We start from the raw sequence: 25,822 nt of genomic DNA on the forward strand, positions 1-25,822 counted from the left end.
TCAGTCAAAACCATGTGATTAGCTCCACAAGGAATTAGAACTATACCGGTGTTAGACGATACATGTAACACCCAAGCCCCTCATACAGCCAATATAACTGGCTATGAAGGCTTGCTAATCAACCTGTTTCTAGTTCCACGTCTTCATTTTAATGGCGCAATATGCCATTGTGACAATATATCTGTGTCATATAAGTCATATATTATTGTGTCTCAGATTTTATCCAAAAAAGAATACCACTTTTAGAATTGCAAAAATTGTGAAATGGCTTCAAGGGGCATGTATAAACCAATAAACAGACCTTCGAAAGAACCACGAACATTGTTAATATTTCTGAAAATATGACTTTAGCCTTTGAAACTTAATTTTTTACACATAAAACCCGATATAAGATTTTTACTCGAATAAAACCTATTAACTATATTTCACATCAGCAAATTCATTACGTATGTTTGACTCAAATATTTTAACTACTTGTTACCACCGCATAATCATAATACAACATTCAACGTTAAACGGAACTTGCAATGTGATGAAGTACACATGATAAGTAAAAACAGAATAAACTAGGACAAACTACGGCACACCTCAAGTATGAAGCCAAACGGAACTCCATGGGCCAACTCAGGCAGTAAGTTCTTTGAATTTTAGTTGCTCTGATGCAACTACAGTCGCACAAAGTCTGCATCAGCAGTTACTAAAATATCAATTGTAGGTCTCAGTTCGGCGTATACTTTGATGGCTTCGTGCATTAGATATGACATGAAGTTGCTGATGATGTCTCAGTTGATGGGTGCACCATTATCCACATAAACTAAGGCATGCTGAGTAAGGATGTAATCAAATCGTGGAGCATACTTCCTTGATCTCAACCGAGCTATTGTTGAACAATTATCAACCATGAAAGAAACTCCCCGTGCATGCATAAAAGGATTCAAAGAATCCAGCGACTCCATAACACAACCAATTTCCAATAAACTCTCTAACAACTTATGCTGACATGGCACTCCAAATACTAATAGCCGAACATCAGATGTTGACATGGCACACACTACTAACAACTATATTCAACATCCCCCCTTCAATGTCAACTAGGATTTCCTAGCTTAAGATTGTAAAAGTGTTTAACAAATGATGGACAATGTAACCCTTTTGTCAAGATGTTTGCAATTTGATCTTCAGTGGGAATATACAAAACCTCAAAATCTCCTTGTTGAACACATTTATGAACCAAATGATAATTAGTATCCAGAAGTTTTATTCTAGAATGGAATGCTAGATTAGCACTGAGAGAAATTGCAGACATATTATCATAGTGAATACTTGGTGGATGAGACAAGAAAACTCCCAAATCCTTCAGTATATTCCTCACCCAAGCTATATCAGCAGCAATATGTGCAAGTGCTTTGTATTCAGCCTTAGTAGAACTTCGAGAAACTGAGGTTTGCTTCTTAGATTGTCATGAGATAGGATTATTACCTAAGAACACAACAGAACCAGTAACCGACCTCTTTGTGTTCAAATCAGCTACCCAATCAAAGTCTGAGAAAGCATTTAATTGAGGTAGTGTTGATGCAGAATATAAGACTCCAGTATCCATTGTCCCTTGTAAGTATTTGAGGATCCCTTTCACAACTCCAAAATGAAATTCAGTAAGTGATGACAGGAACTAACAAACAGTATTCACTGCATAGGCAATGTTTGGCCTACTAAAAGTCAAGTATTGCAAAGAGCCTACTATACTCCTATACAAGGTTGGATCTATCAACAAAGTACCTTCTAATTCCAGCAATTGATGGTGTGGTTTACATGGAGTTTGAGTTGGTTTACATGTCTCCATACCAACTTTATGAATCAAATCCTTGATATATTTAGACTGATTTACAAAAATATCACTATTGTCCTTGTATTAAATTTGTAGGCCCAAAAAAAATATGTGAGCTTGCCCATATCTTTTAAATCAAACATTGCAGATAGCTCTTGAATCACCCATTGTATCTTCTCAGAATTAGAGCCAGTTAATATGATGTCATCAACATATAATAAGAGGATGATTATATCAGACTCATCTTGTTACATAAACAAATTAGTAGTAGAAGTTGAGGCACAGAATCCCAATGCTCCTAGATAGGTTGTGAATTTTGAATTCCAAGCTCTCGGAGCTTGTTTCAAACCATATAATGATTTAACAAGTTTGTAGACATATGTGGGATGAGATGCATCAACAAATCTTTAAGGCTGCTTCATGTATACTTCCTCTTGTAAATCCCCATGAACAAAGGCATTTTTAATGTCCAATTATCTAAGATTCTAGTGATTCATAGTAGCCAAAGCTAAAACAATCATTACTGCAGTGTGTCGAACAATAAGACTAAAAGTGTCCATATAATCAATGCCATGTTCTTGAGAAAACCCCTAAGAAACAAGTCGTGCTTTATATCTTGAGATTGTACCATCTGGATTCTTCTTTACTTTATAGACCACTTGCTTCTACCTATAGCTCGATCTTTTGGAGATGGAACCAAAACCCAAGTTCCCTGAGCTCTTAATGAATCATACTCTTCCTGCATTGCTACTTGCCATTGTGGGATTGTTGATGCCCTTCTAAAAGATGATGGTTATTTTATATCAAGTATTTCATATAAGAATGAATATCCACTAGTGAATGGATCTTCCTCAATAATTTTTAAAGAATGAAGTTCAGGAAATGAGACTAGCAAAGCAGCATAATTCTTTCTGTCAATAGCACCACTTTTTAATCTAGTGGTCATGGAATGTGTAAAATCAGGAGCAGAAAGATATGGTTTAAGAGTAGGTGAAAGTGGAAAAATTACATCAAGTTGAGTGGTTGAGTGGACATGCAACATTGATGTTCTACCTGAAGGAGAAGAAGAGTGATGATTTGTATGATGTAACTGCAAACTGTTGTCATTTAATTCTGACACATGTTAATCACTGTTATTTGGAACAAAGTCACTATTCTCTGAATTTGCATTTCTTTCATTAACAGAATAACTGCTTCTGTCATCAGTACCTGAAGATTGACTCATTTTAGACACTAATATATCTCTTCTTTCTGAAACTAAGGCACTGTTCTTTGAATTTGCATTTCTGTCACTAACAGAATGACTGCTTCTGGAAACATGATTTGATGCATGTGTATTCTGAGATATTCATCTTGGTACATTGACTTGTACAATTACATGAGCAATTGAACTTTTCTATGTTTCCCTTGAACCATGAGTATCACATACTTGCCTCAATGGAAAAACAATTTCATCATCAATTACATTTCTGAAGATGATAAACTTTTTTGTTTGAATGTTGTAGCACATTACCTCCTTATACCTAGTAGCAAATCCCAAAAATACACATTGTATTGATCTTGGTTGTAATTTGTTCTCATTAAAAAGTCTGAGAAGAGGATAGACAACTGTTCCAAAAACTTTTAATGAATGAATATCAAGATTACATTTGAACAGAACCTGATAAGGAGATTTCATACCTAAATTCTTGCAAGGCATTCTATTTATCAGAAAAGCAGCATGGGAACAACTCTAATACCAAAAATAATTTGCTAGTTTTGCATCTAACATCAAATTGATAGCTGTCTCCACAACATGCCTATGTTTTCTCTTAGCTAGGCCATTCTGTTGTGGTGTGTGTGGACAAGAAGTGAGATGAACAATGCCTTTACTATTTATGAATTTATGAAACTTTTTACTCATATATTCACCCCCACCATTTGATTGAAAATACTTAACAGTAGCATTAAACTGTGTAGCAATGAATGCAAAGAAGTTGCAAAATATTGAAAAAGCATCAAATTTATTCATCATTGGGAAAATCCATACAAATCTGGAACAATCATCAACAAAACTCATGTAATATCTAAAACCTTCTATAGACTTCGCTAGTGAGGGTCCCCATACATCTGAATGGATCTTCTCAAATACAACACTTGATCTATATTGTTTTACATGAAAAAGGTAGTCTACTCATTTTTCCATGAATACATGTAGAACATAGTGATGGACATGAATCTGTTACAACTGGTATCTCAGCAATATTCATCATGTTATGTAATACTTCTTCAAATGGGTGACCCAACTTTTTATGCCAAACTGAGCTCTTAATCTTCTTTCCAACAAAGGTAGCACTACTTCCAAGCTTTGCACCAAAAGACTTTGAAAACACATTAATTGGAATCTAGAACAGCTCTCCATCATCACTATTTCCTTGGTACAACACCATCCCAGTTGCCTTATCCTGTATAAAGAAAACCAAATCATCACAAATGAACCAACATCCATTATCTCTACACAATTTCTTGACATATAGCAAATTCATAGTAATTTGGGCACATGTAAGACATTGTGTAAAAATAAATCATGCTATGAAGTTTGAATGATAAATGAACCAATATTTGAAACTGGCAAACATTCTCCACTGCCAACAGTTATTTTGGCATCACCATTATAAGGAACAAGACTGTTCAAGACATCTAAGTTTGATGTCATATAGTGAGTAGCACTTGTATCAACTACCCATGTATCAGCTGAAGCAAAATCATGAATGTTCTGGACACCATTTGTACCATTTGTTGTATTTGAACCTTGAGCAGTCATTCCTACAATTGACAGGAGGTGGAGAACCTTGATATGAGAAGTTGTTCCTGTGAAAACACTCCAATGCAATGTGTCCTTTCTTGCCACAAATTTGACATGACACAAATCCTCCAGAGGGTTGAGCATTATCAATTCTGTAATAGCATTTAGGTGATGTGTGACCCTTTCTTTAACATATCTGACACTCAGGAGATATAGGAGACTTGTAATTAGTGTTTCCATTCCAAGAATTGACTTGTTTGCTTCCATTTAAAGAATTCTAAGACCCACTGAACTGCTGGCATTTTCCATTATCATGAGAGAAATTAAAGCCAGAATCAGATCTGTTTCCCAAGTTAGAATAAAACCTGAAGTTGTTGCCTCCTCCATTATTTCTTCTATTATTGAAATTGTTGTAATTTGGCCTTTGGTGAAAATTCTGTTGAAAGTTCTTGCCTCTATTACTTCCATAACCAGATCGTCCATTAAAACTCCCATCTCCATATCCATCATTAAAATTATTTCCTTTTAACCTTTGTGAGTTTGAGCTTTCACCATTCTCATAGCTTTAATATTGCCCTTGTGGGTGTGAAGAATATCTTAAACAGATATTGCAGAAATGGATTGAGATAAACTGTGTACTCTGGACTCAATACTTGCTTTAGCACCCAGAAGTTGAAATCTATCATTGAAATTGATGTTTCTCTGGCAAGGATTATTGTCTTTATCATCTCAGATGTTGGTGGTAACCCAGATAAGGCAGCAATTACCAAATCATTTTCAATGATCTTTTCCCCTGCAACCACTAATTGATCTTTAAACCCCTTCAATCGCAACAAATATTTATCCATTGAATCAGACCCTTTTTGTATCGTGTGAAATTCAGTCTTAAGCTGATTAATTTTGACCACATACACAGATGCATAACGTTCTTGTAGACATTTCCATGCTTCATGAGAATTTTTGCAACTAATAACATAGTCTATGGCTTCATTTGAAAGAGTGGCAATGAGCAAACTTAACAAAGACACATCAATCTTAACCCACTCTTTGTACGCTATGGAAATTTCCTTTATCACTCCAACTTCAGGAGTAATACAAAACTTTGGCGGGCATTGTGACTTTCCATCAAAGAAATCAAAAAGATCATATCCTCGAAGGACAGATTGAAACTGATAATTCCATTTAATGAAATTATCTTCTTGTAACTTCATAGTAATCATGCCCAAAAGACTCTCGATTTTAATAATACTGAACGCGATATCTACTCAAGAACACAAAATCTTTACACAATTCAATCAATTACTAGACTTTTGATTGTTGCAATCAACACACTCTTGGCAATTGACCTTTATCGAGTGAACAAATCTCAAATCAATCAAGAGCTAATCTTTCAAACAGAAAGAAATGGCAATCGGCCTTTGTATTCCTTCAACAATCTTGCAGAAATTGGCTATTAGCCTTAACAGACAAACTTGCATACAAGAAATTTTCATTGCGACATATAGACAAACATATGAAGTGCATGAGATAGAAACGAAACCTGAATCACCATTTCTTGATCGGAAAAGCCCATCGGAGATCAGCAACCAATGATCAGATCACAGCCGAACAAACAACCTAAAAATAGAAACCGTCGGCAAATGATACCATGATAACCATTCTAAAGCTATGCTGAAAACTCAAGACTTCCGAAGAACACTTGAAAAACAAATGAAAGAATCTTTAGAGACAAAACAGATGAGAAAGTTTTGATTTTTGTATTGATGAATGCTGAATGAATTACATTTGCATAGCTTAGTCTGTTATACAAAGCTCTAGAGACTTAGCACCCAAACTACAAAGCTAACTAACATAACCAATTTCCAACAAACTCTCTAACCGCTTATGCTGACATGGCACTCCAAATACTAACAGCCTAACATCCTATGCTGACATGGCACACACTACTAACAGCTATATTCAACACTAACAATTGCTTATGTTTGCTATGTTACATTCTCACTGGAACTTACGTAAAATCGACGACCAGCCAAGACAACATTGCGGATCTCCCTACCACTGGTAACATCTTCATAGCAATCATACAAGATGTCCATGCATGGATAAAGGCACTATATGCAGCCTCAAATTCCTTTTTACCATCTTCAAAGAGAGTTATACATCTCTAACATGCCCCGTTGGGAAAAAAAAATGATTCCACTATGTGGCGGAGCTAACATGGGGTTATTGGTTGCTCATAACCCCAATAGCTTTAAAATCATAATGCATACTTATTTGTATATTTGCATATGACCCCTAAACATAATTGCAAGCAAGGGTTGTGATATCCATACACCCTATTTTACTTCTCACACACCTTTTTAACTTTCAGTCGTCGGATCGGATGAATTGAAAAAGATCAACGGACAGAAATTATCAAGGGGTGTGTGAGAAGTAAAATAGGATGTGTGGATAGTACACCCCTTGCAGTAAACTAAAAGAATAAGTCAAAAATACTGAATTACAAATTGATGCTTCTTTTGTGCAACCCTTGTACAGTTATTTGTAGATTTTCTTCTTTCTTTCTTTTGTCTTTCTTCTCCTATTTCTTGTATGCGACCTTATGGTATACAACAAGTATTTGATAAAACGCCTCACTTGATATTCCTTGGCAAAAAGCGATAAACTACTGACATATTTTGGCAGGTACCCACCAGAAGCTCAACAAAATGATCCAATGAAGTCTTTTTGGCAAAAATTATGACTCAATTATTATAAAATTTTGGCTCCGCCTTTACACTTGTTCTCAAATTGATATACAAGCACGGATGTGCATAGGAACACATAGATGTAATCATCGCCTAAGTGTAAAGGATGCAATCATGAGTGTTTGTATATTCTTTTCACATTTTTCAGACTTTTACATTCAATATTATGAATTTTTATTTATTCTAAACTCCTCGAAACACATTGCCTGAAACACACTGTTCACAAGGGTTTCTAGGATTTTAAAAATCCAAATAACAATGTACCCATCGTCAAAGCGTAGAGGATGCAGAGTCACTAGCATTTGCATATTGCATCACATTTTCATACTTGTGATTAATTACTACGAATTTTTTTATTGTGCTTTGGTATTTTTAATGTGCATTGGAATTTTTAATCTGACTTATGTGAGATTAAATACTATGCCTCTTCTAGTAAGGTATTTTGGTAGTTTAAAATTATCAAACAAACATTTTCCTATCGGATTGAAATGGGTTACCTACCAGTGGATAAACCTGTTAAGAACCCTGTCAGTGACCCGTATCCAATTAGCTAACATGTTAACCCAAACTCATCATTCTCATGTCATTTCAGATCGGGTTATCTAATTGTGTAAGAAATTATCAGGTCTATTAGGAACTTTCTCAATAGTAAGACTCCAGTTACTCTCTCAAAACTTTTTACTTCAATTGAAGATTTTAAGTATTTACCAAATAAGACTTCGGTTTTCATATTTCAAATAAATAAAAACTAAACTAAAGATGAAATAATGATTATCAAACCATCCTCAAATAAAAATCCAAGATGGCTGAGGATCCACGAGTACATTTCAGAACACAATGCGAACAAGTATATTACGCACACAAGGACAAAAGGAAAGCATCAGGTCCCAAATTAAATGAAAGGTCAATTTACTAATAATAATCTTACAGGTCTATATCAACATATTTTCTAAGGCACGTACCACGCAGATCATTATTCGGGGCACTGAAATTGCTATAAACACCATTGTCTCTACCACCTCGAGTAGTATATAAATCGCAGAGCAAGTCGACCATTTCAGTATATCTGCTCATCATCATATCCTTTACCAAAATCCAGCTTGCTTCTACTACAATAGCAAGCTACCCATGGAGATCCAAAACCTGCGGCTATGGAAGTATATGTGCTTGGGCTTGATCCTCATGTTGGGAGCTTGGTCTTCTCAAGCCTTCTCGCAGTCTGCAAGATGCATCAATATATGCGAGATACGAGCAATGGTTGGCTCGTTATGGCCGCGTATATAATGACGTCGATGAGAAGGAAATTCGTTTTAAGATATTCAAGGAAAATGTGGCCCTTATAGAATCTTCTAATAAGGATGCAAACAAACCTCACAAATTAAGTGTCAATCAATTTGCAGACCTTACAAATGAAGAGTTCAAAGCCTCAAGAAATGGATTCAAGGGCCATGAATGTTCCACGAAGACGACTTCTTTCAAATATGAAAATGTGACTGCTGCTTTGCCAGCAACAATGGACTGGAGAAAGAAAGGAGCTGTAACCCCCGTTAAGGACCAAGGCCAATGTGGTAAGTACATAAAGGTCTAGCTACCTGCCATTAATTTAGAGAGACACTGTATATAATCATCTTTAATATATTCCTAATCTAACTACTTTTCATTCCAATCGAAATACAGGATGCTGTTGGGCTTTTTCAGCAGTTGCCGCCACCGAAGGTGTTACACAGCTTACAACTGGCAAGTTGATCTCTTTGTCTGAGCAAGAGCTCGTTGATTGTGACACCGCTGGTGAAGACCAAGGTTGTGAGGGTGGCTTAATGGACGATGCGTTTCAGTTCATCCAACAAAATCACGGGATTAGCACAGAAACAAATTACCCCTACAACGGTGTTGATGGTACATGTAACACCAAGAAGGAAGCCATCATTGCAGCCAAGATAACTGGCTTTGAGGATGTGCCTGCAAATAGTGAAAATGCCCTTCTAACCGCTGTTGCTCATCAACCTGTTTCCGTTGCCATCGATGCTAGCGGTTCCGACTTCCAATTCTATTCAAGTGGTGTCTTCACCGGAACTTGTGGAACGAGTCTTGACCATGGTGTTACCGCTGTTGGATATGGCGTGAGTGAGGATGGGACTAAGTATTGGCTAGTGAAGAACTCATGGGGTGCAGAATGGGGCGAAGCTGGGTACATAAGAATGCAAAGAGATGTTGCTGCACCTGAAGGACTTTGTGGGATTGCTATGTCTGCCTCTTACCCCACAGCTTAGTTAATTAAATCAATGCCTACTAGCTATATGCCTTGTAGGTAGTCTGATATGTATCTACCTGTATGTGTAAAATATTTATAAGATAATCAAGATAATTGTTGTGCATTTCTCATCTAAATTTAATAGACTCGCTTTCTTGGTCATGAGGTGTTCAAGAATTCATAATCACACATTATTAGATTTGATATGAAAGATTAAAAACCAAAATCACACATTTATTCTCCATCTTAGTCATCCGTTGACCAAAAGAACCTATGGTCCAAGTTCACATTGGCCTCCCACTAATCAAAAGAATTGCAATCAAACATCTATATATTCAGGTTGCTATTCGGCTTTTGCAGCAGCGAGAGCCGTTGAAGGAATTATTCGGCTTACAAATGCTCAATTAAACAATGTCCGAGCAACAAGTATTTGATTGTGATACCCGCGGTGAAGACCAAGGTTGTGGTGGTGGCTACCTTGACGGCGCCTTTGAGTTTATCAATCAAAACCATGTGATTAGCTCCGCAAGGACCGCAATGCCGGTGTTAGACGGTACATGGAACACCGAAGGCCCTCATACAGCCACTGTAACTGGCTATGAAGATGTGCCGATAAGCAAAGGAGAAGGTCCTAGGCTAGTTTGGTATTGCTGTGCTTTGAAAAAAAAATTGCTTCTGTTGTGCTGTGAGAACAAGCTCATTTTTGTTGTTTCACGTTTTCAACTTTTTTTCACCCAAAACTGTGAAAATAAGCTGTTTTTAAGTGTTAACCAAACACCTTTTTCAGCTCAGCTTTTTTTTATACCCACTTTTTATAAAAGCACATCAATACCAAATCAGTACTAAGACTCATGTTAAAAATAAAAAAATAAAAAAAATAAAAAAAGGCCCTATAAGACTCATGTTGAGTTGTCAATTATTATGAATTAAATTACTTAAAAGGCAAATTACTTGATCTTCAATATATTTAACTTTTAACGTAATTCAATATTGGTTAGTAAGAATCATGGAACCAAGATATATTAGTTGACTAATTGAAACCCTAATTAAGTAAGACATCTTGTACATGCCATTGTGGGACACCACTAAGATTGAATGGTGATTTGGTGCATTCCTCCAATTACTATAACAGGTGAGATTGGAGGAACCCTAATCACTATAATAAGGGTGTCCCTGCTTTCACAACACACACGTTCAATTTTAAGCAAACCCTATTATTGCTAGAACACTTTCGCTTGTTAAAAGTAGAAGACTCTTTTGTCATCCACAAAATTCATATCTTCCATATACCATAGATAAGTAAATTGTAATTAATTTATTATAATTTTAGTTTATCAAATCCGTAATCCTAATGTCTTCTTGTTTTTCTTATGATTTCAGAAATTTCTTGCAAATCCTTCTCAAGGCTTGCTATTCTACCTATTACGGTTTTCATATTTCAAATAAATAAAAACAAAACTAGAGACGAAATAAGGATTATCAAACCATCCTTAACTACAATAAAAATCCAAGATGACTGAGGATCCACGAGTACATTTCAGAACACAATGTGAGCAAGTATATTACGCGCACAACGACAAAGGGTAAGCATCGGCTCCCAAATTAAATGAAGGGTCAATTTACTAATAATAATCTTACAGGTCTATATCATCATATTTTCTAAGGCACGTACCACGCTGATCATTTTTTGGGGCACTGAAATAGCTATAAACGCCATTCTCTCTACCACCTTGAGTAGTATATAAATCGCAGAGCAAGTCTACCATTTCAGTATATCTGCTCATCATCGTATCCTTTACCAAAATCGAGCTTGCTTCTACTACAATAGCTAGCTACCCATGGAGATCCTAAACCTGCAGCTATGGAAGTATATGTGCTTGGGCTTGATCCTCATATTGGGAGCTTGGTCTTCTCAAGCCACTTCTCGCAGTCTGCAAGATGCATCAATGTATGGGAGATACGAGCAATGGTTGGCTCGTTATGGCCGTGTATATAATGACGTTGATGAGAAGGAAACTCGTTTCAAGATATTCAAGGAAAATGTGGCGTTTATACAATCTTCTAATAAGGATGCAAACAAACCTTACAAATTAAGTGTCAATCAATTTGCAGACCTTACAAATGAAGAGTTCAAAGCCTCAAGAAATGGATTCAAGGGCCATGAATGTTCCACGAAGACGACTTCTTTCAAATATGAAAATGTAACTGCTGCTTTGCCAGCAACAATGGACTGGAGAAAGAAAGGAGCTGTAACCCCCGTTAAGGACCAAGGCCAATGTGGTAAGTACATAAAGGTCTAGCTTCCTGCCATTACTTTAGAGAGACACTACATATATTCATCTTTAATATATTCCTAATCTAACTACTTTTCATTCCAATCGAAATACAGGATGCTGTTGGGCTTTTTCAGCAGTTGCCGCCACCGAAGGTGTTACACAGCTTACAACTGGTAAATTGATCTCTTTGTCTGAGCAAGAGCTCGTTGATTGTGACACCGCTGGGGAAGACCAAGGTTGTGAGGGTGGCTTGATGGACGATGCGTTCCAGTTCATCCAACAAAATCACGGGATTAGCACAGAAGCAAATTACCCATACAACGGTGTTGATGGTACATGTAATACCAAGAAGGAAGCCATCATTGCAGCCAAGATAACTGGCTTTGAGGATGTGCCTGCAAATAGTGAAAAGGCCCTTCTAACCGCTGTTGCTCATCAACCTGTTTCGGTTGCCATCGATGCTAGCGGTTCCGACTTCCAATTCTATTCAAGTGGTGTCTTCACCGGAACTTGTGGAACGAGTCTTGACCATGGTGTTACCGCTGTTGGGTATGGCGTGAGTGAGGATGGGACTAAGTATTGGCTAGTGAAGAACTCATGGGGTGCAGAATGGGGCGAAGCTGGGTACATAAGAATGCAAAGAGATGTTGCTGCACCTGAAGGACTTTGTGGGATTGCTATGTCTGCCTCTTACCCCACAGCTTAGTTAATTAAATCGATGCCTACTAGCTATATGCCTTGTAGGTAGTCTGATATGTATCTACCTGTATGTGTAAAATATTTATAAGATAATCAAGATAATTGTTGGGCATTTCTCATCTAAATTTAATAGACTCGCTTTCTTTGTCAAGAGGTGTTCAAGAATTCATAATCACACATTATTAGATTTGATATGAAAAATTAAAAACCAAAATCACACATTTATTATCCATCTTAGTCACCCGTTGACCAAAAGAACCTATGGTCCAAGTTCACATTGGCCTCCCACTAATCAAAAGAATTGCAATCAAACATCTATATATTCATGCAGCTATTGGGCTTTTGCAGCAGCGAGAGCCGTTGAAGGAATTACTCGGCTTACAAATGGTCAATAATTAAACTTTGTCCGAGCAACAAGTGATTGATTGTGATACCCGCTGTGAAGACCTAGGTTGTGGTGGTGGCTACCTTGACGGCGCCTTTGAGTTCATCAATCAAATCCATGTGATTAGCTCCGCAAGGACCGCAACGCCGGTGTTAGACAGTACATGGAGCACCAAAGGCCCTCATACAGCCAATATAACTGGCTATGAAGGCGTGCCGATAAGCAATGAGAAGGCCTATAAGACTCATGTTGAGTTGTCAATTATTATGAATCAAATTACTTAAAAGGCAAATAACTTGATCTTCAAGATATTTAACTTTTAACATAATTCAATATTGGTTAGTAAGAATCATGGAACCAAGATATATTAGTTGACTAATTGAAACCCTAATTAAGCAAGACATATTGTACATGCCTTCGTGGGACACCATTAAGATTAAATGGTGATTTGGTGTATTCCTCCAATTACTATAGCCAACGAGATTGAAGGAACCCTAATCACTATAATAAGGGTGTCCCTGCTTTCACAACACGTACATTTGATTCCATGCAAACCCTATTATTCATGAAACACTTCCGCTTGTTGCAAGTAAAAGACTTTTTTGTCATCCGCAAGCATCATGTCTTCCGTATACTAGTGATAAGTAAATTGTAATTAATTTATTATAATTTTAGTTTATCAAATTTGTAATCCTAATGTCTTGTTTTTGTTATGATTTCAGAAATTTCTTACAGATCCTTCTCAAGGCTTGCTAATCTACCTATTTCTGTTTTCATTGATGTCGGAGGAGAGGATTTCATGTCAGTCCTATAACAGTGGTCATTAAAGGGGTATGTGGACTATCCATCGACCAATGTGTTTCCGCTATTAGTCAAGGGATAGGTGTTGATGGAGAACATACATGGCAAACGTATACCGCAAGTGGTGTTTTCTCAACGAAATAAGAACATGTGCAAGTCTGGCGCAAGCCGTGTTTCCGCTTTTAATTGCTCTGACGCAACTCTTGTCGCATAAAGTATGCATCAGCAGTCACTGAAATATCAACTGTAGGTCTGAGTTCAGCGTACTTGGGATTAGGATTCTCTCTCTTTTTTTTCCATCCTCTTCCATCTCTTTCTTTTATATTCTTTATTTTATCTTTATCTTTCTATAAAAAATTAATATAAGATGTTAACAGTGACTTAACTGTAACCCTTTAAATAGGAAGGGAAGAAAAAAAAAAAAAAAAAAAAGAATCCTACTCCCTCAGTTGATAGGTGCATCATTGTCCACAGAAACTAAGGCCTGCTGAGTAAGGATGTAATCAAATCATGGAGCCCATTTCCTTGATCCCAACCGAGCTGTTGTTGAACAGTTATCAGCCATGAAAGAATCTCCCTGTGCATGCATAAACGTATTCAAAGAATCCAGACTCAATAACACTTTCATTAATGATCTCCGAACATTGAATGTCCTACTAATTAGAGCTTATCTTTGGAACTTAATTTTCTGATATCATTCTTCTCACCAAAAAGAAAAATATATAATGTACATGAGTGATTTACAAGGAAAGAAATAAACATTAAATAACCTAATTACAATCTGATTATAAGGACTTAAAAAAGGGTAACTAAACTACAAAAAGTCAACTCTCCAACATATCCAATGCTAGAGAGACCAAAATTTTAAACTAAATTTGCAAACCAAGTGATATGTCACCAATAAGAAATAAACACTTTAATCAACGCTTAAGTAATAATTCAATCATTAATAATCACATCATTTGGTTTGCAAATTTGGTTTAAAGAATTTGGTCCCCCTAGCATTATCCCCAATATGTGACTTGATAACGAGCCGATTAATTAACGCCTTGACAATCCGTTATTTTCGTATCGTTTCAGATCGGATTAACAGGTCGTGTAAGAAATTATATTGTTTATCAGAGACTCCTCGTGGACTCTCTGGAAACTTTTTATTTCAACTTTTGGTTTTTAGTTGAAAATTGTATGTAGTTACCAGTATAAGATTATTTCAAATAGATAAAAACACAAGTAAAGACAAAATAATGATTATCAAACCATCCTTAAATAAAGTAAATCCAAGATGGTTGAGGATCCACGATTACATTTCAGAACACAATGTGAGCAACTATATTACGCACACAAGGACAAAAGGTAAGCATCAGCTCCCAAATTAAATGAAAGGTCAATTTACTAAAAATAAGCTTACAGGTCTATATCATCATATTTTCCAAGGCACGTAGCACACTGATCATTTTTTGGGGCACTGAAATAGCTATAAACGCCATTCTCTCTACCACCTTGAGTAGCATATAAATCGTAGACCAAGTCTACCATTTCAGTATATCTGATCATCATCATATCCTTTACCAAAATCCAGCTTGCTTCTACAACAGTAGCTAGCTACCCATGGACATCCTAAACCTGCAGCTATGGAAGTATATGTGCTTGGGTTTGATCCTCATGTTGGGAGCTTGGTCTTCTCAAGCCACTTCTCGCAGTCTGCAAGATGCATCAATGTATGGGAGATACGAGCAATGGTTGGCTCGTTATGGCCGTGTATATAATGACGTCGATGAGAAGGAAATTCATTTTAAGATATTCAAGGAAAATGTGGCCTTTATAGAATCTTCTAATAAGGATGCAAACAAACCTCACAAATTAAGTGTCAATCAATTTGCAGACCTTACAAATGAAGAGTTCAAAGCCTCAAGAAATGGATTCAAGGGCCATGAATGTTCCACGAAGACGACTTCTTTCAAATATGAAAATGTAACTGCTGCTTTGCCAGCAACAATGGACTGGAGAAAGAAAGGAGCTGTAACCCCCGTTAAGGACCAAGGCCAATGTGGTAAGTACATAAAGGTCTAGCTTCCTGCCATTAATTTAGAGAGACACTGTATATAATCATCTTTAATATATTCCTAATCTAACTACTTTTCATTCCAATCGAAATACAGGATGCTGTTGGGCTTTTTCAGCAGTTGCCGCCACCGAAGGTGTTACACAGCTTACAACTGGCAAGTTGATCTCTTTGTCTGAGCAAGAGCTCGTTGATTGTGACACGGCTGGTGAAGACCAAGGTTGTGAGGGTGGCTTAATGGACGATGCGTTTCAGTTCATCCAAAAAAATCACGGGATTAGCACAGAAACAAATTACCCCTACAACGGTGTTGATGGTACATGTAACACCAAGAAGGAAGCCATCATTGCAGCCAAGATAACTGGCTTTGAGGATGTGCCTGCAAATAGTGAAAAGGCCCTTCTAACCGCTGTTGCTCATCAACCTGTTTCCGTTGCCATCGATGCTAGTGGTTCCGACTTCCAATTCTATTCAAGTGGTGTCTTCACCGGAACTTGTGGAACGAGTCTTGACCATGGTGTTACCGCTGTTGGATATGGCGTGAGTGAGGATGGGACTAAGTATTGGCTAGTGAAGAACTCATGGGGTGCAGAATGGGGCGAAGCTGGGTACATAAGAATGCAAAGAGATGTTGCTGCACCTGAAGGACTTTGTGGGATTGCTATGTCTGCCTCTTACCCCACAGCTTAGTTAATTAAATCAATGCCTACTAGCTATATGCCTTGTAGGTAGTCTGATATGTATCTACCTGTATTTGTAAAATATTTATAAGATAATCAAGATAATTGTTGTGCATTTCTCATCTAAATTTAATAGACTTGCTTTCTTAGTTATCTAGTATCCAAGAATTCTTGATCACACACTATTAGATTTGATATGAAAGATTAAAAACCAAAATCACACATTTATTCCTAAATTTGATAGACTCGCTTTCTTGATCATCTGATGTCCAAGAATTCATGATCACACACTATTAGATTTGATATGAAAAATTAAAAACTAAAATCACACATTTATTCTCCATCTTAGTGACCCTGATGACCAAAAGAACCTATGGTCCAAGTTCGCATTGCCCTCCCACTAATCAAAAGAATTGCAATCAAACATCTATATATTCAGGCAGCTATTGGGCTTTTGCAGCGGCGAGAGCCGTTGAAGGAATTACTCGGCTTACAAATGCTCAATTAAACTTTGTCCGAGCAACAAGTGCTTGATTGTGATACCCGCGGTGAAGACCAAGGTTGTGGTGGTGGTGGTTACCTTGACGGCGCCTTTGAGTTCATCAATCAAAACCATGTGAATAGCTCCGCAAGGACCGCAACGCCGGTGTTAGACGGTACATGGAACACCGAAGGCCCTCATACAGCCACTGTAACTGGCTATGAAGACGTGCCGATTAGCAATTAGAAGGCCCTATAAAACTCATGTTGAGTTTTCAATTATTATAAATCAAATTACTTGATCTTCAATATATTTAACTTTTAACGTAATTCAATATTGGTTAGTAAGAATCATGGAACCAAGATATATTAGTTGACTAATTGAAACCCTAATTAAGTAAGACATATTGTACATGCCTTTGTGGGACACCATTAAGATTGAATGGTGATTTGGTGCATTCCTCCAATTACTACAAGCGAGATTGGAGGAACCCTAATCACTATAATAAGGATGTCCCTACTTTCACAACACACACGTTCGATTCTAAGCAAATCCAATTATTGCTGGAACACTTCTGCTTGTTGAAAGTAGAAGACTCTTTTGTCATCCATAAGAGTTATGTCTTCCATATACCAAAGATGAGTAAATTGTAATTAATTTATTATAATTCTAGTTTATCAAATCCGTAATCCTAATGTCTTGTTGTTTTTCTTATGATTTCAGAAATTTCTTACAAATCCTTCTCAAGGCTTGCTAATCTACCTATTTCGGTTTTCATATTTCAAATAAATAAAAACAAAACTAAAGACGAAATAATGATTATCAAACCATCCTTAACTAAAATAAAAATCCAAGATGGCTGAGGATCCACGAGTACATTTCAGAACACAATGCGAACAAGTATATTACACACACAAGGACAAAAGGTAAGCATCAGCTCCCAAATTAAATGAAAGGTCAATTTACTAATAATAATCTTATAGGTCTATATCATCATACTTTCTAAGGCACGTACCACGCTGATCATTTTTTGGGGCACTGAAATTGCTATAAACGCCGTTCTCTCTACCACCTTGAGTAGTATATAAATCGCCGAGCAAGTCTACCATTTCAATATATCTGCTCATCATCATATACTTTACCAAAATCCAGCTTGCTTCTAGCTACCCATGGAGATCCCAAACCTGCAGCTATGGAAGTATATGTGCTTGGGTTTGATCCTCATGTTGGGAGTTTGGTCTTCTGAAGCCACGTCTCGTAGTCTGCAAGATTCATCAATGTACGGGAGATACGAGCAATGGCTGGCTCGTTATGGCCGTGTATATAACGACGTCAATGAGAAGGAAACTCGTTTCAAGATATTCAAGGAAAATTTGGCGTTTATAGAATTTTCTAATAAAGATGCAAACAAACCTTACAAATTAAGTGTCAACCAATTTGCTGACCTTACAAATGAAGAGTTCAAAGCCACAAGAAATGGATTCAAGGGCCATGAGTGTTCCACAAAGACGACTTCTTTCAAATATGAAAATGTGACCGTACCATTACCAGCAACAATGGATTGGCGAAAGAAAGGAGCTGTAACCCCCGTTAAGGACCAAGGCCAGTGCGGTAAGTACATAAACGTCTAGCTTCTTGTCATTAACTTAGAGAGACACTATATACATATATATATATATATATATATTCATCTTTTATTTTTCCCTTAATCTAACTACTTTTCATTCCAATCGAAATACAGGATGCTGTTGGGCTTTTTCAGCAGTTGCCGCCACCGAAGGTATTACACAGCTTACAACTGGTAAATTGATCTCTTTGTCTGAGCAAGAGCTCGTTGATTGTGACACCTGCTGGTGAAGACCAAGGTTGTGAGGGTGGCTTAATGGACGATGCGTTTCAGTTCATCCAACAAAATCACGGGATTAGCACAGAAACAAATTACCCCTACAACGGTGTTGATGGTACATGTAACACCAAGAAGGAAGCCATCATTGCAGCCAAGATAACTGGCTTTGAGGATGTGCCTGCAAATAGTGAAAAGGCCCTTCTAACCGCTGTTGCTCATCAACCTGTTTCCGTTGCCATCGATGCTAGCGGTTCTGACTTCCAATTCTATTCAAGTGGTGTCTTCACCGGAACTTGTGGAACGAGTCTTGACCATGGTGTTACCGCTGTTGGATATGGCGTAAGTGAGGATGGAACTAAGTATTGGCTAGTGAAAAACTCATGGGGTGCAGAATGGGGCGAAGCTGGGTACATAAGAATGCAAAGAGATGTTGCTGCACCTGAAGGACTTTGTGGGATTGCTATGTCTGCCTCTTACCCCACAGCTTAGTTAATTAAATCAATGCCTACTAGGTGTTTGCCTTGTAGGTAGTATGATATGTATCAACCTGTATGTGTAAAATATTTATAAGATAATTGTTGGGTATTTCTCATCTCAACTTAATACTCGCTCCCTTGGTGATCTGGTTTTCAAGAATTCATGATCACACTCTTAGATTTATGAAAGATTAAAATTAGAACACCAAAATACCACATTTGCTCTCCATCTTGGTCACCCGGTGACCGAAAAAACATATGATCCAAGTTGGCATTGCCCTCCCACTAATCAAAAGAATTGTTTTCAAACATCCATTCAGGCAGCTGTTGGGCTTTTGCAGCAGCGGGAGCCGTAGAAGGAATTACTCAAGTTACAAATGGTGAATTAAACTTTGTCCGAGCAACAACTGGTTGATTGTGATACCAGCGGTGACGACCTAGGTTGTGGCCGTGGCTACCTTGACGGTGCGTGCTTTTGAGTTCATCAATCAAAACCATGAGATTAGATCCGCCACACCGGTGTTAGACTGTACAGCAGCACCCAGGCCCATCACACAGCCAATATAACTGGCTATGAAGGCTTGTTAATCTACCTGTTTCTGTTTACGTTGAGCGTCTCAGATTGTATCCGCGAAAGAAGCACCAATTTTAGAAAGACTTTTTAGCCAAAATAGTCCCTAAAAATTGCATAACTCAGCACTTTGATCATTGAGATTTGAAATCAATAGAAATGGTCTCTAAGTTTCTCCATCATCAATCATTTTGGTTATTTCATACAAAAATATATTAAATAAGAACTAAAATAACAAAAATACCCTCAATTTAATAAACAATGGGCCAAATGATTTGACAAAAATTTAAGGTATTTTTGTCAATCTAGCATTATTTAATGGAGATTTTTCATGAAATGACAAATAATTGATAGTGAACAAACTCAGATACTACTTCTAGTGATTTCAAATCTCAAAAACCAAAATGAGGAGTTATGCAAATCTCAAAGACTATTTTGGCTAAAAAGCCTTTAAGAAATGCAAAAATTGAAAACTACATCCGTAAACCAATAACCAGACCTTCTAAGGAACCACCATCCGCAGTAACATTATTAATATTTTAACTACTTGGTACTACCGCAAAATCATAACACAACATTCAGCGTTAAACACAACTTGCAATGTGATGAAGTACACATGATCAGTAAAAACAGAATAAACTAGGACAAACTACAGCACACCTTAAATATGGAGCTAAACGGAATTCATAGGCCAGCTCGGGCAGTAGGTTCGTCGAGTTTTAGTTGCTCTGACGCAACTCTGGTCGCACAAAATCTGCATCAGCAGTCACTGAAATGTCAACTGTAGGTCTCAGTTCAGCGCATACTTTGATGGCTCCATGCACTGGATCTGACATGAAGTTGCTGATGAGGTCTCGGTTGATGGGTGCACCATTGTCCACGGAAACTAAGGCCTGCTGAGTAAGGATGTAATCAAATCGTGGAGCCCATTTCCTTGATCCCAACCGAGCTGTTGTTGAACAGTTATCGACCATGAAAGAAACTCCCCGTGCATGCATAAAAGGATTCAAAGAATCCACCGACTCAATAACACTTTCATTAATGATCTCCGAATATGAATGTCCTTTCTTCCTCAATACTTCGATCTGAAAATTCATAAAAGCAATTAAAATCAAATGCAGAATTATCCCCAGTTACTAACAAAATCATTTATTTCTATTACGACAAAGATAAAATAACATCACAGCATTTATGTTCCAAGGATCTGAAGGTTCAATTGATAGAAAGAAACCTATAATTTGCATTACGAAACAATACGCGTGTTCATTGTTTAGTTGATGACCTAAAATATATATTTGAAGTAGATGTTTCATGATTTTGACTAGATACATTGACAGAAAAATAGCCCCTTACAAAATCCACATTCTTAACTATAGTTCTAAACCTGATATGCATCTTAGTCTGAGAAAAGTAAAAACATCAAACTATTTTCACATACCAATCTTTTGTTGCCAATATTTTAATATTTTTTAGGCACGCACTTGCTATTCAGGCTGTTTAATTAACAAGTCTGGTGTCAATATAAAGTCAACGACGAACGTTATTAATTTTGGCAAGTTAAAGTATGAAAATACGTATCATTATAGACTACTACACTCTGAGATCAGAACAGAAAAATCCCATTCATGTGTAAGCAACTCGGAACAATTGCTTGTTGGAAGTTAATTTCTTCTTTTGCAATGTCACATTCTCACCCATTCTAAAGGGTTAGGCTCGTACCTGTGCCATCATTAACGCAACAAAAACACCCGCAGTGAAAGGGTGTAATGGGCCTAGATCACCAGCTGGCCTTGTTGATCTGACACGCTCACCAACTTTCCACATGCGGGTCTGATCAATTTTACCCATTGGGAATGCAGGCAGACCCTCCTTCTCCTGCAACAAAGGTATGTTCATTATCAATTGCATGACATTAATATTCGTTTTACTTAAAAGTATTCAATGAACTATGACTCTGAGAATCATGTACTTTTAAACAACAATAATCAAAATTTGGGCTTTCACCAATTGAAAACAGATGGAGAACATACATAAAAGCGACGACCGGCCAAGACAACACTGCGGATCTCGCTGCCACTGGCAACATCTTCATAGCATTCATACAAGATGTCCATGCATGGATAAAATGAGGCGCTATATGCAGCCTCAAATTCCTTTTTGCCATCTTCAGACAACGAGTTGTAAATCTCTAACATTCCCTGTTGGGAAAAATAATAAAAACAATGACCACTTGTTCTTAAATTGACATACAAGCACAGACGTGCAAGGAACACACAGATGTAAACTACAAATAATGAAATTCATGTGCAGGCAGTACCTTAGCCGAGATGGTCCTTGACACAATTCCAGTTATACATTCAACAGTGTTTTTATAAGCCAAATCCTCACTCATTCCATTTTCAGTGTACCTTCTAAACAGGGACTCCACAATTCCATGAACAGCACCAAGTAATATGCCTACAAAGCAGAGAAGAAGAGATGAGATATCAACTTTACTGGATTCAAAGCATAAGCAAAGAAAAGAGAAAGAAAGCTACGATGTAGCGAATAAATCATACCTCGTTCACCAAAGATGTCACTTTTGTATTCCTGCTCTAGTGTAGTGGCAAATGTGAAAGGAGAACCAAGGGCAACTGACCAGCCCAGGGCCACATCTGTGGCTCTACCATCAACATCCTGTACAAACACAGCACATTTAGTATCCAGGATATTGGGCCAGAAAATATGTAGTCAGAGAGAGAGAGAGAGAGCTGACCTGGTGGACTGCAAAACTGGAATTAATTCCCGCACCATTTATCTCTTTGCCTTGGACATAAAGTCTCCTTACAGATGGACCCATCCCCTTGGGACATACAGCAATTACACTGAAGTTCTTGGGAAAGTCAAGTCCCACTGACTGCAAATGCCCTAGAAGAAAACCATGGGAAAGACCAAGTATACTATTTGGTTTCATGTGTGAAAATACTTTCTCATAATTATCGGCCTGCAACATGAGACAAAGTTAAATCCTTTCAGAAAGATGCATCTTAGGGTAGCCAGAAAACAGGCTCGTTCACCCACACACTGACGACATCATTCCATTAGAGATTACTTTCTGTAACATGACCTGATTCTCAACAAAGTGAAACTTCACCAAGCAAACGTTACTTAGGTTAGCATGGCAGCAAATAATTTCCGACCAGCAAAACAAAATCATGCATAATTATGAAGATATTCATGAGATGACAATTACATGCAGATAGCTTAATACCACTCTGGTTTAATGCTAACAAATGACTTGTTAAGACTCACATGGAAGAGAACTTAAAAAACACTTGATTATTAACACCATCATTCAACAACTTTCAGCACATATAGTTCGCGATATTACATTAAAGAAAAAACAAAACAATATGGTAATCGGATTATCAGTACTTCAGTCTTTATTAACCTAGTTTCCAAAGTGACTTATTAATAAGTACGAAAAGTCAGTGTCCAGGGATAAGAAGATAAGAGATGGTTGAAAATGATAAATGGATTAGCAGACCCAAAATCAGTTTAGCAGAAATAGAAGCGCCACCGCAACTACAAGTTACAGCCAATATTAGCAGAAACACAATAACCAAAAGTGCAATCGACAGACCTGTGCAGAATCAGAGATTAGTAGCAACACGAGATCACTGCCTGAGATTGTTTCCCATATATCCCCCAAAGTCCCATTCTCCTCAGTGAAACCAGCTGCACGAGCTTCAGCAAAAGAACGAGAACCCTTCCTGAGTCCAATCTGTAAAGTCACAAGAAGTTAAATTAGTTAACCGCAAGACATTGAAAAATAAGTCAGTAACCATATCGTTTTTCATATGAAATATATTTTAGTGTAAACAGAAAAGCATTTACCTTGACAACAATGTCAGACTTTGCTTCAACTAAGGAATCTCTTAGATTCTGAGCTTGAGCAGGTCCCTGGGGAAAAGATAGGTTAAAGACCCAAATAACATATAGCGACTGAGACAGAAAAACAATATACATTCACTTTCTACAACAGTAAAAAATGCACGGAAAAGAAATACGATACATAACCACCCCCTCTCAATTCATACTGGATTACCATAACGAATCTATTGGCTTAGAGAACAACCGTATGGATACAGAAACGGAGAGAAAACCTAAGAACCAAAACAGACCCAAATACTAAGCATGATATTCAATAAATCAACCATTTAACAAATAGATAAAATATATGAGAGAAAGTTCATTCACCTGAGAACCCCAACCGATAACTCCAATCTGCTTGATACCCTTGAAAGCATCGGGCAGCAAGTGGAACAGATCCCTTCCTCCTCTCACAATATACTGCAGTCAGCATCAAACCCACCACACACAATCAATAAAAAAATTCCAAATGGAAATCTTTCTCAATCATATTAGCAATATGCATATAATTACAACAAATAATACAGTTTACATGTATTCGCATAAATCGGCGGAAAATCACTTAACATTTTGGCCTCGTTTTCCATTCCAACCATTCTTTTGTTTGTTTGTTAATGATAAGTACAGAGAATATGCACAAAAGCTATCAGGCAGTATAAAAAGCTTCCCTTTCTCTTTCCCCAACCCATTTATTCAAATCCAAGCAAAACCCATCAACTCAATGTGTAAATTAATTAAGCAATATCATAAATGCGTTTGTACAAATAGACAGATAGTGAGAGCGAGAGAGAGAGAGAGCGACCTCGTCGTGACCAGCGAGGTTGATCTTCTCCTTGGTGAAAACAGATGTATCGAAATCGAGAGACGGAGGGGGCTTAATGGACGGCATTGACACCATGCGAGCTCCGAGAGCTGAGCCGCCGCCGGAGACATTATTACCACCGTGGGTGGCCTTGACTCTCAGAGGGCTGAGAGACTTGGAGACCGCAGATGAAAACCCTAGACTGGAGGGAGCCACATGGGTTTTGGATGCGGAGGATAATTGGGGAGCAGGGGAGAGGGCAGGAGATAAGGAGGAAGTAGCCGCCGCCATTGATGACTGGGATGCAGAGGAAAATGAGCAGGGAGAGTGAGGGTTCGGTGATTAAGCACGTTTTTATACTCGGTTGGGATGTGGCTAACGTGCGCCGGATGTTTAAATAAGCCCGCTGGTTTTGTTTTTTTTTTGGGGAATTGGTACTAGTAGCTACGATATAAAATCATTTCTCATGCTCATCCTCCCTCCTCAGTATCTGTTTATCAATCAAATCCAATCACCAGAATAAATAAATAAAAGTATTGGTTGCACTTTTTTCAGGAAGTTCTAAAGTTTTTTTTTTTTTTAGTAGGAATAGTTTTTAAAATTAGCAAAATTTTTTACGAAATTGAAAATGTTTCATGTACTTGTCCGCCATTAATTGTTTTGATATTTTCATTAAATGAAGATAAAATTCAAGGTATTTTTGTAAAATTATTTTGGCCTATTGTTTATAAAATTCAGGTTACTTTTGTAATTTTCATCCTTGTTTAATAGAAATTTTTCATAAAATGACCAAAATGATTGATGGCGTCAAACCGAGGGACTACTTTTATTTATTTCAAATCTCAATGATCAAAGTGAAAAGTTATGCCAATGTGAGGGATCCTTTTGGTTAAAAAGCTAAGTTTTAATATAGTGACAGCGTTAGTAGGTTAGATAATTAGTTTAAGTTTTACTTCTATATGAACATAAAAAATATTAGGAGGCGTTTGGTTGACAAGAAAATGAATTTGAGAATGATAAACATCATTTTTATGTTGTAAAAGTAGTATGAATGCCCCGTGTAAAACTAGTGGAATGGCCAATGAAGCGTTAGAAGATGATCATTGGAATTCACACGATTCATGTGAAGGCTTTGTGAATAATGTTAGTTTGCTTTCATTGAGAGGTGTGCTATAATTTCTATGTACTGTAGTGTTAGATGAAAGCCCTATATAAAAAGGTGA

The 25,822-nt window shown here is 37.3% G+C and overlaps 4 protein-coding genes and 2 pseudogenes across 4 annotated transcripts; 4 read left to right on the top strand and 2 right to left on the bottom strand.

Moving 5' to 3' along the window:
* Nucleotides 1-5,167: 5,167 nt before the first annotated feature.
* On the bottom strand, nt 5,168-5,821 carry LOC125477062. The gene has a single exon (XM_048583830.1). The coding sequence runs from the start codon at nt 5,819-5,821 to the stop codon at nt 5,168-5,170; it is 654 nt and encodes a 217-aa protein (XP_048439787.1).
* Nucleotides 5,822-8,485: 2,664 nt separating this feature from the next.
* LOC125477112 lies at nt 8,486-9,713 on the top strand (annotated as a pseudogene).
* Nucleotides 9,714-11,446: 1,733 nt separating this feature from the next.
* On the top strand, nt 11,447-12,695 carry LOC103945471 (senescence-specific cysteine protease SAG39-like). Its single transcript, XM_048583962.1, has 2 exons — nt 11,447-11,888; nt 11,998-12,695. The coding sequence occupies exons 1-2, from the start codon at nt 11,447-11,449 to the stop codon at nt 12,588-12,590; spliced, it is 1,035 nt and encodes a 344-aa protein (XP_048439919.1). The 3' UTR covers nt 12,591-12,695.
* Nucleotides 12,696-15,362: 2,667 nt separating this feature from the next.
* LOC103945424 (senescence-specific cysteine protease SAG39-like) lies at nt 15,363-16,580 on the top strand. The gene is made up of 2 exons (XM_048583961.1): nt 15,363-15,819; nt 15,929-16,580. Exons 1-2 carry the CDS (start codon nt 15,378-15,380, stop codon nt 16,519-16,521), a joined length of 1,035 nt encoding a protein of 344 aa, XP_048439918.1. The 5' UTR covers nt 15,363-15,377; the 3' UTR covers nt 16,522-16,580.
* A 1,475-nt stretch (nt 16,581-18,055) lies between these two features.
* LOC125477111 lies at nt 18,056-19,859 on the top strand (annotated as a pseudogene).
* A 508-nt stretch (nt 19,860-20,367) lies between these two features.
* Nucleotides 20,368-24,914, bottom strand: LOC103945433 (ketol-acid reductoisomerase, chloroplastic). Its single transcript, XM_048583960.1, has 10 exons — nt 24,600-24,914; nt 24,125-24,217; nt 23,762-23,827; nt 23,508-23,648; nt 22,641-22,868; nt 22,444-22,561; nt 22,203-22,342; nt 21,916-22,083; nt 21,605-21,760; nt 20,368-20,970 (listed from the first exon to the last, which is right to left on the bottom strand). Exons 1-10 carry the CDS (start codon nt 24,888-24,890, stop codon nt 20,605-20,607), a joined length of 1,767 nt encoding a protein of 588 aa, XP_048439917.1. The 5' UTR covers nt 24,891-24,914; the 3' UTR covers nt 20,368-20,604.
* Nucleotides 24,915-25,822: the final 908 nt, after the last annotated feature.

This window comes from the organism of the source record quoted next, unplaced genomic scaffold (genome assembly GCF_019419815.1).
Source record: "Pyrus x bretschneideri cultivar Hongxiangsu unplaced genomic scaffold, Pyrus_bretschneideri_v1 Contig20, whole genome shotgun sequence".
In the NCBI taxonomy this organism is placed as follows: Eukaryota; Viridiplantae; Streptophyta; class Magnoliopsida; order Rosales; family Rosaceae; genus Pyrus; species Pyrus x bretschneideri.